This window comes from Siphateles boraxobius, unplaced genomic scaffold, assembly GCF_051911475.1.
Source record: "Siphateles boraxobius isolate OS27281-9 unplaced genomic scaffold, OSU_SipBor_1 137, whole genome shotgun sequence".
NCBI classification, from domain to species: Eukaryota; Metazoa; Chordata; class Actinopteri; order Cypriniformes; family Leuciscidae; genus Siphateles; species Siphateles boraxobius.
Window position 1 is genome coordinate 1,885,001 of NW_027508741.1, and position 18,002 is coordinate 1,903,002.

The 18,002-nt window shown below is 36.1% G+C and overlaps 2 protein-coding genes across 3 annotated transcripts in view; one reads left to right on the top strand and one right to left on the bottom strand.

The window, feature by feature from the left end:
* slc25a32b (solute carrier family 25 member 32b) overlaps positions 1-16,194 on the bottom strand; it is a 24,188-nt gene extending 7,994 nt beyond the window's left edge. The window contains exons 1-4 of the mRNA XM_077229987.1: positions 16,083-16,194; positions 15,768-15,933; positions 1,760-1,910; positions 387-472 (exon numbers count right to left, since the gene is read on the bottom strand). Of these exons, the coding sequence (XP_077086102.1) occupies positions 387-472; positions 1,760-1,910; positions 15,768-15,921 (391 nt within the window). The 5' untranslated portion in view covers positions 15,922-15,933; positions 16,083-16,194. The remainder of the gene's footprint in view (positions 1-386; positions 473-1,759; positions 1,911-15,767; positions 15,934-16,082) is intronic.
* A 1,076-nt stretch (positions 16,195-17,270) lies between these two features.
* Positions 17,271-18,002, top strand: part of septin7b (septin 7b) — a 32,992-nt gene continuing 32,260 nt past the window's right edge. For both annotated transcript variants that reach the window (XM_077229985.1, XM_077229986.1), the window contains exon 1: positions 17,271-17,370. The gene's annotated coding sequence lies outside the window, so the exon portion shown is untranslated. The remainder of the gene's footprint in view (positions 17,371-18,002) is intronic.

Sequence of the window (18,002 nt, forward strand, 5' to 3'; positions counted from 1 at the left end):
AAAAGCCGAGTGAGAAAAGGGGGTTGGGGAATCACTTTTTTCTCTCTCTTTCATCAAACCGCAGTTTTTGCAAGTTCCCGCAATTTCATCGCATAAAATTGCATAAATATCCCGCATATTCCATCACATTTTTTAAGAAAACCTGCCGCAAAATCAAGGATTTTTGCCCGCAACAATCACAAAAAAACTCTTTGAGTTTAAGAGCGAATGCACTGATCCAATATAGTGATACACGTGTTTCCCTTCTGAACTGTTTACATTCATTTAAGACATAACCAACATAATTTTGTGTGAATACATACATATGTATATGTAAAGTGTTACCATTTAAGCACGTATAATATATTAACAGTATTTCTTGTGGTTTGGGTGGGAATGAGCCTGACCTGCTCCGGCGGCCGACAGCAAGTGTTCAGTAGCGCTCAGCTCCTTCTGTCGCCGCTCTCTGGTGTGAGCTTTAATTGCATTGTAACTATGAATATAAAAATAAGTTATATTACTTAAGAGATACGTGTATATATCTAACAGTATATTGATGTATCTGTGGTAGGCAGAATAAATTACTCTGGACTAATTTTCACTAATTCAACAGTCATTAAATGCTCTGTATGCAAAAATATATATGTATACAAGACCAGGGTTATTGTAATAAATTCATAATTAAACCATAAAAAAACTCTCTCTTGAAATAATTTTTAGCTGAAATAATTTAGTGTAAAAAAACTATATAAGCATATTTAAAAATAACACAGACAACAAAAAATTACTTACTTTCGTTATAAAATTATTATTATAAATTTGAAGGGGTCATGACGTGGATTTTTGTATTATTTTAATATGTTCTTGAGGTTCACTTATAATGTTTTGCACAAAAAACAAATATACATTGCCATTCAAAAGTTTGGGGTCGGTATGATTTTCAATGTTTTTAAAAGAAGTCACTTATGCTCACCAATGCTGTATTTATTTAATTAAAAATACAACAAAAAACTGTAATATTGTGAAATATTATTACAATTTAGAATATCTGTTTTCTATGTGAATATATAGTAAAATATAATTTATTCCTGTGATCAAAGCTGAATTTTCAGCATCATTACTCCAGTCTTCAGTGTCACATGATCCTATGATGATTTTATGATCAAGAAACATTTTTTTATGATCAAGAAACAAAAGATTCTATTTCAGAAATATGTCAGAAATTCCAAATCTCAGCCGTTAAGCGACTGAACGCCAGTGGGCGGGGCTTATGGTGCGATGATGTATAACTATTGGTCGATGTCTTGCTCTGGAGGCGGGCATATGCAAATGTTTTTGGCCATGTGATGTTTTTGTAGGATTAAATAAATGCTTTGTTTATAATGAGGAGGATGTTTTAAGTTATGAAACTTGCAGGATGTTTTAATTGTACAAAAGATTAGTGATGGGCAACAATTAATCGCAAATATATAATATTTTATATGTAAGTAAATAAAAAAATCTTAAATATATACATGCATGTATATGTATTTATATATACAAAACAATTTACACATAGTACACACACATATATTATGTAAACAAACTTTTATTTTGGATGCGATTAATCGTTGTCCATCACTACAAAAGATTCGGACAAATTTGATTTCTCATGTCACAACCCCTTTAAATTGAATTGGTAATAGACCACACCACTTAAAATGACAACAATAATGTTTTAAAATACATACAAGATACATATATACATGCAAGATAAATGCATACAGAAATAAATACATACAAGAAAAAGTAAAGCCCCCATGATGCTCCAGCACCCCAGATGTTGGGGGTGACCCCTTGATAAAGGCCCCGGAGCCCCTCCTGGTGATAGACGCTCCTCATGCAGTGCAGAATACCAGTGTATTTCGGTCTCACATCCAGCCCATCACTCACTGCAATATGGAACATGTGGGATCTTATTGTAAAAGTGTTAGCTTTAATAGATAGTTCACCCAAAAATTAAAATTAGCTCATGATTTAATCACCCTGAAGTCATCCTAGGTGTTTATGACATTCTTCTTTCATACGAATAAAAGTGCATCTATCATCATAAAAGTGTATCTATCCATCATAAAAGTGCATCTATCATCATAAAAGTGCATCTATCCATCATTAAAGTGCATCTATCATCATAAAAGTGCATCTATCATCATAAAAGTGCATCTATCATCAAAAAAGTGAATCTATCCATCATTAAAGTGCATCTATCCATCATTAAAGTGCATCAATCCATCATAAAAGTGCATCTATCATCATAAAAGTGCATCTTTCATCATAAAAGTGCATCTGTCCATCATAAAAGTGCATCGATCCATCATTAAAGTGCATCTATCCATCATAAAAGTGCATCGATCCATCATAAAAGTGCATCGATCCATCATTAAAGTGCATCTGTCCATCGTAAAAGTGCATCTAGCATCATAAAAGTGCATCTATCCATCATAAAAGTGCATCTATCCATCATAAAAGTGCATCAATCCATCATAAAAGTGCATCCATCCATCATAAAAGTGCATCTATCCATCATAAAAGTGCATCAATCCATCATAAAAGTGCATCCATCCATCATAAAAGTGCATCTATCCATCATTAAAGTGCATCTAGCATCATAAAAGTGCATCTTTCATCATAAAAGTGCATCGATCCATCATTAAAGTGCATCTATCCATCATAAAAGTGCATCCGTCCATCATAAAAGTGCATCGATCCATCATAAAAGTGCATCGATCCATCATAAAAGTGCATCCATCCATCATAAAAGTGCATCCGTCCATCATAAAAGTGCATCGATCCATCATAAAAGTGCATCTATCCATCATAAAAGTGCATCTATCCATCATAAAAGTCCATCTATCCATCATTAAAGTGCATCTATCCATCATAAAAGTGCATCGATCCATCATAAAAGTGCATCGATCCATCATTAAAGTGCATCTATCCATCATAAAAGTGCATCTGTCCATCATAAAAGTGCATCTATCCATCATAAAAGTGCATCTGTCCATCATAAAAGTGCATCTATCCATCATAAAAGTGCATCGATCCATCATAAAAGTACATCGATCCATCATAAAAGTGCATCGATCCATCATAAAAGTGCATCTATCCATCATAAAAGTGCATCTATCCATCATAAAAGTGCATCTTTCATCATAAAAGTGCATCGATCCATCATAAAAGTGCATCTATCCATCATAAAAGTGCATCTGTCCATCATAAAAGTGCATCTATCCATCATAAAAGTGCATCTATCCATCATAAAAGTGCATCTATCCATCATAAAAGTGCATCAATCCATCATTAAAGTGCATCTATCCATCATAAAAGTGCATCTGTCCATCATAAAAGTGCATCTATCCATCATAAAAGTGCATCTATCCATCATTAAAGTGCATCTATCCATCATAAAAGTGCATCGATCCATCATAAAAGTGCATCGATCCATCATTAAAGTGCATCTGTCCATCATAAAAGTGCATCTAGCATCATAAAAGTGCATCTATCCATCATAAAAGTGCATCTTTCCATCATAAAAGTGCATCTATCCATCATAAAAGTGCATCCATCCATCATAAAAGTGCATCCATCCATCATAAAAGTGCATCCATCCATCATAAAACTGCATCTAGCATCATAAAAGTGCATCTTTCATCATAAAAGTGCATCGATCCATCATTAAAGTGCATCTATCCATCATTAAAGTGCATCTAGCATCATAAAAGTGCATCTTTCATCATAAAAGTGCATCGATCCATCATTAAAGTGCATCTATCCATCATAAAAGTGCATCTTTCATCATAAAAGTGCATCGATCCATCATAAAAGTGCATCCATCCATCATAAAAGTGCATCCATCCATCATAAAAGTGCATCCGTCCATCATAAAAGTGCATCGATCCATCATAAAAGTGCATCGATCCATCATAAAAGTGCATCTATCCATCATAAAAGTGCATCTATCCATCATAAAAGTCCATCTATCCATCATTAAAGTGCATCTATCCATCATAAAAGTGCATCGATCCATCATAAAAGTGCATCGATCCATCATTAAAGTGCATCTATCCATCATAAAAGTGCATCTGCCCATCATAAAAGTGCATCTATCCATCATAAAAGTGCATCTGTCCATCATAAAAGTGCATCTATCCATCATAAAAGTGCATCGATCCATCATAAAAGTGCATCGATCCATCATAAAAGTGCATCTATCATCATAAAAGTGCATCTATCCATCATAAAAGTGCATCTATCCATCATAAAAGTGCATCTTTCATCATAAAAGTGCATCGATCCATCATAAAAGTGCATCTATCCATCATAAAAGTGCATCTATCCATCAAAAAAGTGCATCTATCCATCATAAAAGTGCATCGATCCATCATAAAAGTCCATCTATCCATCATAAAAGTCCATCTATCCATCATAAAAGTGCATCTATCCATCATAAAAGTGCATCTATCCATCATAAAAGTGCATCTATCCATCATAAAAGTCCATCTATCCATCATAAAAGTGCATCTTTCATCATAAAAGTGCATCGATCCATCATAAAAGTCCATCTATCCATCATAAAAGTGCATCTATCCATCATAAAAGTGCATCTGTCCATCATAAAAGTGCATCTATCCATCATAAAAGTGCATCTATCCATCATAAAAGTCCATCTATCCATCATAAAAGTGCATCTATCCATCATAAAAGTGCATCTATCCATCATAAAAGTGCCTCTGTCCATCATAAAAGTGCATCTATCCATCATAAAAGTGCATCTATCCATCATAAAAGTGCATCTGTCCATCATAAAAGTGCATCTATCCAGTTCCAGTTCAGTTCAGTTCCAGTTCAAGTTTATTTATATAGCACGTTTAAGAACAACCATGATTGACCAAAGTGCTTAACAAAATTCAAGATAAAAAATAAACTAAAATAAAAATACACAAACAATACACAATATACAATAAAAATAAGCAACAATAGGTCAAGATATCAAAGCTCAACTTGAATTGAAAGCCAAGGCATAATAATGGGTCTTAAGCAAGGACTTGAATGTTACAATGGTCCGAGCTTTCCTTACATGAATAGGTAAACTATTCCAGAGGTGTGGAGCAGCCACTGCAAAGGCTCTGTCACCTTTATTCTTCAACCTAGATCTGGGCACATCGAGGAGCAACTGATCACAAGACCTCAGTGCTCTGACAGGTGTATGGAAATGTAAGAGCTCCGTTAAATAAGACGGTGACAACCCATTTAAAATTTTAAAAACCGTTAGTACAATTTTAAATTCAATCCTGAAACAAACAGGAAGCCAGTGCAGCGTGGCTAAGACCGGTGAAATATGGTCGCGCTTTTTAGTCCCGGTTAGAAGTCGAGCTGCTGCGTTCTGGACTAACTGTAACCGACGAAGGGATGACTGCTCCAATCCAACATACAAAGAATTACAGTAGTCTAAACGGGACATAATAAAAGCATGTATGACTCTTTCAAAGTCTTTGCGTAGCAGGTATTGCTTGACCTTCGCCAGAAGCCTCAGCTGAAAAAAACTGGTTTTAACAACTGAACTAATCTGTTTATCAAATTTAAAAGCATTATCAAAAATCACACCCAGAGTCTTGGTAAAAGGTCGAACATGCGATCCTAAAATACCAAGAGCATCTACACAGACATTAAAATGTACCACACGACCAAACACAACAATTTCAGTCTTATTATCATTTAGAGAGAGAAAGTTCTGATTCAACCAAATTTTTAGTTCACTCAAGCAGTTCAGCAAAGGCTGAAGATTATCCTTCTCATTGTTTTTTACAGGCAAATAAATTTGAACATCATCAGCAAAGCAGTGAAAAGAAATGTTATGTTTTTTAAAAATGGACCCTAATGGCAGCATATACAAAGAAAAGAGCATAGGTCCCAAAATGGAACCTTGGGGGACCCCACAAGAAAGAGGAGCAACCGATGAAGAGCAATTCACAAGGTGGACCGCAAAACTCCTATCTGCCAGATATGATTCAAACCATTAAAGGGCTAAGCCTGTAATGCCAACACTTTGTTTGAGCCGGGATAAGAGGATAGAGTGGTTGACGGTGTCAAAGGCAGAGCTCAAGTCTAAGAGCACTAAAACAGCAGATTTTCCTGAATCGACTGCTAAGAGAAGATCGTTATAAACTCTTAGAAGGGCAGTTTCGGTACTGTGGCGGGGTTTAAAACCAGACTGGAATTTTTCGTAAATACTAAATTCATCTAAAAATGATTGAAGTTGATTAAAAACTACCTTCTCCAAAACTTTAGATAAAAATGGAAGTTTAGAAATGGGTCTAAAATTAGACAAAACTGAAGGATCCAAATTTTTCTTTTTTAAAAGTGGTTGCACAACAGCATGTTTAAAAGCAGCTGGAACAACCCCTGAGCAGAGAGAAGCATTAATCATAGATAGAATACTAGGCCCAACAGTGTTAAAAACATCTTTGAATAAGCGAGCAGGGATACTGTCCAGCAGACAGTTTGCCGGACGAAGTTGCTTAACTACGTCAGAGAGACCATGCAGCGTAACTGGCTCAAACTGCTGGAAGACAGCTGGGCATACTGTGTGAACAGAGGGGTCACTGGTAGAAGTAGGGGATGAAAAGCTCAGGCCAGAAATTTTATCTATGAAGTATATCAGGAAGTTTTCACACAACAATGTGGATGGCACAGCACAGACAGTTTCACAAGGGTTAACAAGAGAATTAAACACTTTAAAAAGAACCTGAGGCCTCTGTGTATTATTTGCAACCAGGAGAGATAAAAACTGAGTTTTAGCAGATTTAACTGCTCCCTGGTATTTATGTAATGTGTCCTTTAAAATTTGAAATGAAACTTGGAGTTTGTCCTTTTTCCACTTTCTCTCAGCTGTTCTGCAGGCACGCCTGAGAGATCGGGTATGGTCATTTAACCAAGGTTCTGTTAGTGCTTTAGTGCGTTTAACTCTTAGTGGAGCAACAAAGTCAAGTATATCAATACAAATAGAATTAAAGAGATTAGTGTGTTCATCCACATTGAGATTACAATCTTCAAGATTGTACAGCACTGAGTCTTTAAAGGCAGCAGAAAACTGTGAGGCAGTTAAAGGGTTAATTGTACACTGCGTGCGGGCACAACAGGCAAAGTGTCCGAACAGGGGCCAACTACAGTATATACAACAGGCAGATGATCCGACATACAAGTGTCACAAATTTCACTAATGGCCACATCTAAGCCATAAGACAGCACAAGGTCCAGAGTATGACCTTTTTCATGTGTCGGGCCAGTGACAGACTGCACAAGATTAAAAGAATCAATTAGATTAAGAAAATCCTTAGACAAAGGTCTGGATTCGCAACACACATGTATATTAAAATCACCAACAATTATAAAATGGTCATATTTCAATGCAATCCCAGCCACAAAGTCAGCAAAATTCTGAATAAAATCCTTGTTAAACTTAGGAGGTCTATACACCACCGCACATAGTATGATCGCAGGAAGATTAGTCTCAAACAGCTGCAGCTCAAAGCTAGAGCAACTGTCAAACGGAATCTCCCGACACTGAAAGGTACATTTAAACACAGAGGCTAGTCCTCCACCTCTACCTGTGATCCGAGGGGAGCTGAGGAATCCACATTGGGGAGGAAGAAGTTCTGAAAAAGACGTGAGCTCACCATCATGAAGCCAGGTTTCTGTTAAGAACATAAAATCCAGCTCCCGAGAAGTGAAGAAGTCATTGAGGAGAAAAGTCTTGTTAGCTATCGATCTAGCATTAAACAAAGCCAGACGAAGAGTTTGCTCCTCGCTGGCTTGGGGTGCCGCGCGATCTAGCGGGCGCAGATTCGAAAAAACCACACCAGCTCGGTTAATCCGAGCCCACTTGGGAGAAGTTGGAACCGTCAGCAGATGAGCCTCGGAAATAATCCATGAGCCAGGAAAAACGGGACGGAGCCAGCGATCTCTCATCCCCGGCAAGCGCCCGGCAGCAGGAACGTAGCGCCCATCAGGACACGTCACACAGGTGGACGCCAGGTAAGCCTTGAATCTGACCAGCACACCTCCGCGTTTTCCCCGTCGCCTGTAACGTTTCTTACGGGGAAGAGCCACAGGTAAACGGCGCAGGTCCTCGGGTATATCCGACAGCAAAGGAGGAAGCCTCGAGTCCCAGCGGTCTCCCAAATCATGTCTTTCAGACAATATATCAGCAGATAATCTAATGCTGAAAAGTGTGTCGCGATCATAAACGAGCAGAGCAGAGACATCTTGACAGTGTGTAGAAATAAGTAGGGCGATAGCAAATATTAAACTAAACAAACGGGACAGAGACAGACGGCTTGCCGTGCATACTGGCGCCATCATGTCAGGCCATATATTCAGATTCAAACAAACTACAGCTAGTTCAAAACGCAGCCGCTAGAGTTCTTACCAGAACCAGGAAGTACGACCATATTAGCCCGGTATATTTATCCATCATAAAAGTGCATCTATCCAATATAAAAGTGCATCTATCCAATATAAAAGTGCATCTATCCATCATAAAAGTGCATCTGTCCATCATAAAAGTGCATCTATCCAATATAAAAGTGCATCTATCCAATATAAAAGTGCATCTATTCATCATAAAAGTGCATCTATCCATCATAAAAGTGCATCTGTCCATCATAAAAGTGCATCTGTCCATCATAAAAGTGCATCTATCCATCATAAAAGTGCATCTATCCAATATAAAAGTGCATCTATTCATCATAAAAGTGCATCTATCCATCATAAAAGTGCATCTGTCCATCATAAAAGTGCATCTATCCAATATAAAAGTGCATCTATCCAATATAAAAGTGCATCTATTCATCATAAAAGTGCATCTATCCATCATAAAAGTGCATCTATCCATCATTAAAGTGCATCTATCCATCATTAAAGTGCATCTATCCATCATAAAAGTGCATCGATCCATCATAAAAGTGCATCTATCCAATATAAAAGTGCATCTATCCAATATAAAAGTGCATCTATTCATCATAAAAGTGCATCTATCCATCATAAAAGTGCATCTATCCATCATAAAAGTGCATCTATCCATCATAAAAGTGCATCTATTCAATATAAAAGTGCATCTATCCAATATAAAAGTGCATCTATCCAATATAAAAGTGCATCTATTCATCATAAAAGTGCATCTATCCATCATAAAAGTGCATCTATCCATCATAAAAGTGCATCTGTCCATCATAAAAGTGCATCTATCCAATATAAAAGTGCATCTATCCAATATAAAAGTGCATCTATCCAATATAAAAGTGCATCTATCCAATATAAAAGTGCATCTATTCATCATAAAAGTGCATCTATCCATCATAAAAGTGTATCTATCCATCATAAAAGTGCATCTGTCCATCATAAAAGTGCATCTATCCAATATAAAAGTGCATCTATTCATCATAAAAGTGCATCTATCCATCATAAAAGTGCATCTATTCATCATAAAAGTGCATCTATCCAATATAAAAGTGCATCTATCCATCATAAAAGTGCATCTATCCAATATAAAAGTGCATCTATTCATCATAAAAGTGCATCTATCATCATAAAAGTGCATCTATCCATCATAAAAGTGCATCTATCCATCAAAAAAGTGCATCTATCCAATATAAAAGTGCATCTATTCATCATAAAAGTGCATCTATCCATCAAAAAAGTGCATCTATCCAATATAAAAGTGCATCTATTCATCATAAAAGTGCATCTATCCATCAAAAAAGTGCATCTATCCATCATAAAAGTGCATCTATCATCATAAAAGTGCATCTTTCATCATAAAAGTCCATCTATCCATCATAAAAGTGCATCGATCCATCATAAAAGTGCATATATCCATCATAAAAGTGCATCTATCCATCATAAAAGTGCAAATCTCCATCATAAAAGTGCATCGATCCATCATAAAAGTGCATATATCCATCATAAAAGTGCATCTATCCATCATAAAAGTGCATATATCCATCATAAAAGTGCATCGATCCATCATAAAAGTGCATATATCCACACTGAAAAAAGGTTTTCAAGCAGTACTTCATTCAATTAATATTTTTCTTTCAATTCAGTTTACTATTATTTGTTTTATTTTTTAAGTTATATTTTATTCGTTCAAAACAGTGTTAAATATAAATATTTTTCATTAAGATCTTAAATAAGAAAAATTTGTTTCAACGAATGTACAATTTCAAGGTTACACACAGGCCCGCGCATGGGCATTAAACATAAATCTCGACCAGTGACAGTCAGTCACCAGATCGCTCTTCAAGTCGCTCCGTGGATCACCATTTTCTTTCACCAGGCCAGACTTTGAGAATCAAACAACCATCAGAATCATCGCAGAAAAACTCTGGTAAGTGAAACAAACAACCATTTAAATCTGCTGTATTTAGTAGCTGTTAATTTTATGCCAGACATGGCGCTGACTTTCTCTTGTAACGTTAGATAAGCATGTAGCCTACTACGATAGTTTGAAATGTTAACTTGGTGTGTTAGCTAGCTGAGTTTACACAATATGTCGACGTAAATCAATTCCTGACCGATTTCAAAAGGGAACATACGTTTAAAGAAAACCCGTGGACTTTTTTGATTTTACAATGGTAATTAACGTGAACGTTTAAGCATTGAACGGAACGTTATCTCAGTCAGCCATAAGAATAACGTTAAAACCGTTAGAACGGTTAACCTGATCAACTAACTTAAGTGAATAAGCTAATGTTACATGTTAAGGGACTGGCTTAATGTATGGATAATTATGACTGACGAAATACAACATTTATTTATGTCTAATATTGCTCCATTGGCAAACTTTTTTTTTATTGCTGCATTGGCGCCAATCGGGCGATGTCGGTTGGTTTTCAAAAATAAATAGTACTAGCCAGAGGACACAGGGGGGCAGTAAAGCCACGTTGAATCCAACCTTGACACAGGATGCTGTAGACTAGTGTTTTTTCACTCTGTCGAACGAGCGACGTACGCAACAGTCATTCATTAATACGTTATTCGAGGTTAGTAAAATACTTCAGAATTCAGTTTATAATTAATATAAAGGCTTAATGTTTGTCTGTTAATGTAGATGACTTGTACTTAAGTGTCAAAAAACTACGTTAGGCTGAGATAAAAAAAAATAACGTAATGGCCTTGTAAAGTTAGCCCTTACATAGCCTATTACGATATCACACGAGCAAGAGCGCTTTCTCCCAAAAAACCAGCATGATTGCCAACATATTTATTTTATAAAACAGTTAAATAACTTAAAATTGCAAGTTTCATTTTAGACAGTATATATTTTTAGACACGTTTATTCCGCCAACGAAAATTTCATTCTAAATTAAACCACAGCAGATTCGTGTCTCCAAGCAAACAACACAAAGCGGTGAGACCAGAGGGTAGAGGGAATTTCTGGCTAAACTGATGTGATAGGTCCGCTTTGATCTGAACATCTTAAAATGATAAAAAGTATGCACACAGCTCTTTTTATAATGTAATTTCAATGTTATGATGCTTTAATAAACAGTTCAAATGAATTAATGTGTGACAATTCAAATCTGTTGAGATGATAAATAAATGTATAGCGCTTTCTACTTTTGACTATTGCCAAGACATTCTGCCTGGGCCTCTCTCATTCCCTTCTCTCTCTTATGCAGGATATTGGAGTTCACAGGTGGAAACGTCTCATCGGCCTCAACCTTATCATAGCTGCTGTTGTGGTGGTGGGAGAAACCCTCTAGAAGTATTTGTGCAGGTATTTTTGCAGAGTCCAAATTTTAGCTTTTTTGGGGGGGATTTTGTTTTTTTCGTGGGCTATTTTGGTTAACAAACGGATGTGGAGATGCAAGCATTGCATCTATTCATGTACCAGAAGATCTGAACTGCTAAAACATAATAGACTCAATCATCAACAATATGGAAGGCACCACTCTTATCTCTGCCTGTATGAAAACTGCCCATTTTCGTGCAAAACCTGGAATGCTCTACTGAAGCATCTATGTACACACCACCCTTCTCCGCATTCATCTATAGAAGACATCTCACATTTTAAGTGCCACGTTTGTGACTGCAACCAACTTGCTACTGAAACTGACTTTTTTCACCACATTGGCCAACATTTGAAAAATAATGAATCAGTTACTTGTATGTATGTTGACTGTTCATATCAAACCAATGTATATGGAAGTTTCCACACTCACAAATGGCGAAAACACAAAGTGTGTACAGTAAGAGATCTAAAACCTGGCATAGTTCACAGATCACACTTCTATCCCTCTGCTTTTGATTCAGTTAACAGTGAGATTGATTTGAATGATGATTTACTATTTGAAGAACCAACTTTTGTAGAACCTAAAGATTTGATAGAAGATGTCGAGCTAAAGTTAGCCTCAGTTCTCCTAAAATTGGAAAACATTTACCTGGTGTCAAGTGCAGCTGTAAATGTACTTCTTGAGGAACTGCAATTTCTTATTGGTACCGTGTCTGTTCCGGTCACTCAGAAGACAATCACTCAGTTTTTAGTGAATCATAATTGTCAGGTAGATGGGTCCCTTGTCCAAGAGTTAGCCACAGAACTCTGTACCTCACATCCTATTCAAAGTGCTATTGGAAAAGACGGCCCATTATCTACTGCATGGAGGCGCAACAAATATTATAGGAGTAAGTTTTTACACCTTGACACACTCAAATTCATGGATTTTAATTTTTACTATCTTGATGCAGGATACTGACATCGCTACAAAGAGGGAGATTGCACTTAAATGTCTCATCCTTTACATGGGAGAAGCAGTGGAGGACCTCATCAAAGATTTCCTGGTAAGGCAAGATTACTTTAGAGATGAGAAAATGCTTGCTATATAAGGCTGTCCACTTCCAAATTAGACATCAGACTATGTTCAGATATATGTCTAAAAACAGTCTGAAGGCTAATTTCAAATAGAGAAATGTGCAAGCAAGGGCTACCTTAATAGTTTACAGTAGGGGTGTGCGATATCAAGATTTGATCGTGGCCGATTAAAATGTCTCCACGATCTACTTTTGAAGAAATATCGTAGTATCGTGCATTCTATCGGTTGCAGTTCTGGCGCCTCCATCTCAACATACTGTACAACACAACGTATATTCACATCAAATGTTAACGCAGTGGAACGGGACACTACAGTTCATAAAAGTTCATTATTTGCATGTGGTCTTATATTCAGGCCAATATGGTATTAGCTGTCCTGAATATAAGAATATACGATATAAGGCCGTCGGAATATTAATGGGGAAAACCCAAGCTGTATCGATTGCTTAATCATTTTTCTTTTTTCTCCTTCTTAAATTATTTTCCAGGTGTCAGAGGAAGAAGAGGCTGGACAAATTCTTCAGCAAGAAACGATGGCAGTCTTCATCATCAGAGATGCACAAGCTGTACCCACAAATATTGGCATCATTCTTGAGGGTCAAGAGGTTCTGAGCAACTTGCCGTCTGTTGCAAATGCTGTTGCAATTCTCCTGGGCCTTCTTTATGCGTGCAATCTGGAATATCCCAAGACATTGAAACTGACATTTGAATATATCCAGAAAGTCATCATGGAGCTGGACCCAAAAGGCATGTCCAACAAAGTTAAAAGGCTCTATGACCAGCTCTACAATAGAGCTTAATTCAGGGTTCCCACACATCCCAGTTTACACCCGTAAGTGATGTTATGTTTGAGATGTCATGTTTGAGTGACTGGCTATGGTTCGGCGTTCTAAAGAAATAGGTTCAGTATTTCAGTAGTAGAACCTGTCATGCCTTGAAGCAGCCCAGTTCAGATACAATTGCGATGAGACTAGTTGGAACCTGCAACTGCTTGCAGTTTATACCTATGAGATGAGATTCTGTACCTTCATTCAAATTTCTTCTGTGTTTTTTTTTACGGTTGGATATTATTTGTAGCATCATAAAATACAATGAGGACAGAGATAGTGAGATACTTACCACAGCTGCATTTCTGATAAAACTGAGTAATTGTTCCATTTCCCTAATTCACTGCATTGTTCTCGTTAAAGGAACACGCTACCGTTTTTTTTAAATGGGGGTTATTCACCGTCTCAGTGCGTGCATTCTCTTTGTCTGGCAGCACCACCGCTAACTTAGCTTAGCATAATGAATGGAATCCTTTGTTGCCGGATAGCATGTCGTGAGTAAAAGTGATTAAATAAAAACAACCTAATTCTTTCTCGTGGTCTGCGCATTCACAACGAGTACAAATAGCGATGCAGATTAAGACTAGGCGATTTCCTAGGCAGATATTGATTTGGGACTATATTGGGATATCACGAGATATCACACGACTGATACATCATTCAGGTGTTGTGTGATATCTCTGCACCCAAGTAGTGCTTCGCCCCAATATAGTCCCAAATCAATATCTGCCTAGGAAATCACCTAGTCTTAATCTGCATCGCTATTTGTACTCGTTGTGAATGAAGGAATTAGGAATTACTCGTTGCGAGAAGGAATTGTTTTTTTTTTTTTTACACTTTTACTCACGACATGCTATCCAGCAACAAAGCATTCCATTCATTATGCTAAGCTAAGCTAGCGGCGGCGCTGCCAGACTAAGACAATGCATGCACTGAGACGGTGAATAACCCCCATTTCAAAAAACGGTGGTATTCCTTTATGGCTGTAGTTTTCAGGTCAATGTTTGCCAGCTCAGAAGTTAAACATCTGACACTTGGAGCACTGAAATTGTGGATGTTGAAGTTGTGAATAAGATAATAAATATCAATGCAATGAAAATGTATGTCTTTTTTTATTATATTTTGGATAAGATTAAATATTAAGTACAATGAATGTTCCTTAATGGGAAACATGTTTTATTAAATCCATATATTTTTGTTTGTTTAAAATAAATAATTTCTATTAACTTATTTTTAAAAATTAGAAATAATTGTTTAATTAAATCGATATATATTTGATTCGAGAAAACAAATAATTTCTAATACATATTTCTTAAATGAGAAGTTTTGTTTTGATTAAATCTATATATTTTTGCTTAGATCAAAAATATAATTTAAATTAATTGACTTAATTCAACAAGAAAAATATACTTTGTGCCAGGTTTAAAAAAATAGTTTTAATAGACAGAGAAAATATTGGTTAGGGCAAGTTATTTATTTTTCATTGGCTCAAGTTATAAAATATAGATGTGAACCATTACCCTAAATTTTTTTAATTGGATGAATGAAAAACTTTTTTCAGTGCATCATAAAAGTGCATCTATCCATCATAAAAGTGCAAATCTCCATCATAAAAGCGCATCTATCCATCATAAAAGTGCATCTATCCATCATAAAAGTGCATCTTTTATGATGGATAGATGCACTTTTATGATGTATAGATGCACTTTTATGAACTTTTATGATGGATAGATGCACTTTTATGATGTATAGATGCACTTTTATGATGTATAGATGCACTTTTATGATGTATAGATGCACTTTTATGATGGATAGATGCACTTTTATGGACTTTAAAAAAAACAGCCATTCACTGCCATGCCATTATAAAGCTTGGAAAAGCCAGGACATTTTCTAATATAACTGATTGTATTCGTCTGAAAGAAGAATGTCACACCTAGTATTATTTCGGGGTGAGTAAATCAGGAGCTAATGTTCATTTTTGGGTGAACTATCCCTTTAAAGCGGATCTACATGTCATTAGCTGTCGGTTTTTGGTTTTGAAATCACACCTGCAAACCTGATCTTGACCAGATCCAGTGGGTGAAGCACGAGTGTGGACGCCACTCCTCCGCTCAGACCCGCGAGGAGGTTCTCGAGCTTCCCGTGACTGAAGAGACTCCTCAGGCCCGGAGAACCCGAACCCGGACCGGCACTGGAGCTCATGACCCTCCGGTGCTGCGGTTCAACACACTAAATCACACACTGTACACTCAATACAGTCCTTGATCATTTCAAACCGGTTCTACTAGTAAAGATGATTACGGGATCTGCGATCTGCTATCACAGCTGCTTTCAGTAAAAATCAATGGTGTCCGTGACCTTACCGGTTAATGTCAGATCATGTAACTGTTACAGTGACAGCAGCGATGATTCGGAAACATGCTGAAACTGGGACATGGCGTTGTACACAACACTAACTGCGCATGCGCAACATTGGAATTTTAAAATAAGAGTCTTTGACAAGCACTTATTGTAGCAGAAATAATATTAAAATATTCAACTAAAAAAAATGTTGTGGTACTAATCACATGTATAATGGCAGTTGACAGTATTTTATTCATTTATGTACTACATTTTGTGTATTTTTTTTCTTTCATGACGTTTTTTTTTCTCTTTTATTATCTATATGTTGTTCTCTGAGTTAAAAAAAATAGTGTTGTGATGAAAACTATAACATTGGGAGCCATTGAAGATTTGTTATTTTATAGGCGATATTATAGGAGATTTTATTTGTTTTATAGGCTCATAATTTCTAACCAATTACAGACCAGTACTCTCTCCATTTATACCTAAATACAATTACACAAATCATCTAATTTACACCTCTTAACAAAGAATTATATAATAAATAAATTATGTATAATAACTTTATTCTATCAATAAAACAACCACATAATTGTATTGATTGTCATTTATTTTTTTATTTTTACTTTTATGAAACTTCGCTATTAAGATAATTTTACTGGTAACATTAAAAGACATTTAGTTAAGTTTATTCTCTCTCTCTTTCTCTCTCTCTCTCTCTCTCTCTCTCTCTCTCTCTCTCTATATATATATATATATATATATATATATATATATATATATGATGTAATACAAAAAGAAATTAAAAGTAGGATTAATTTTAAAATGCCAAAGAGTAAAAGAACTTTCATATTATTATACAAAAAATGTTTTTTAATAAATTATAATAAATATTTAAAAAGTGTATGCTTGTAGTACAAGTTGTACTACACGCAAACCGTGAATACATACAATTATTAAATATTAATTAATATGCATAGCCTACCATCACTTTAGAAATTATAAATTTGAGAAATAGGGGGAAAAAATATTTTACTAAATTATTTTTTATCTTTTTATCTTACTGGTCGGACCATAGGGATCTGCCTCAGAGAGGTGTGCGTACGCACTTAATATCGCGAGAGCTATTAATTTTCCTGGCTATTCACCAAAGTCGAGGCACGTATTTTGCGTAATCAAACTCCACTCACGTGACCGTTTTTTACGCCAATGGCGTAGCAGAGTTTCGCGGAAGTGGTAACAAGGGGAATGTAGGGCTGCCAAAGAACGATCGGTTTCTAAAGCGCTATTTGAACATCAACATCATGGGTAAGTTCTGATCACTTTTACGATATACCATCTACCAAAACATCGCCTTTTGAGGGTCGGTATCGTTTATCTGGAGGGTTTCGGTAGTTTAAATCGACGCTCGCGATTGGCGCGTTTGCTTTTAGTGTAATTTAACGTTAGGTTAGTGAGAGCGCGCGAGGCATTTCCTGTCAGATTTTTTTCCTCTCGCGAGTGAAGAGCGAAAAACGCCGTACGTTCGTTAGAATTTAATAAAAATTAACCAAATACACCCAAGTTTTCATAATTCTTAAACATCACACGCACATACTTTTCAGAAATACTTTTTTAAAAACATAAACAAGCTAATTTTGCTTAGCAGCTAATCACACAACTGCTGAATTATCGCAGCTGTTCTATTTCTGCGTTAACGTTAACTTAACGTTACTTGTTAAATTGTTTTTTTTTTTAGTTATAAAGAAAATAAAGAATGTCGTGCAGACATGATGTTTAGGGTGGATAGATACTAACTTAGACAGATATAAGACATGCGAACCGGTTTGAAAACTGAACATTCAATGTTGTTTTGCGGTTTGTTTGTTTGTTTTTATAATCGCCATAATAATCTAATTTAAAAGCTGTTTACATTAAATTAGTCATTTTTATCACCCCAA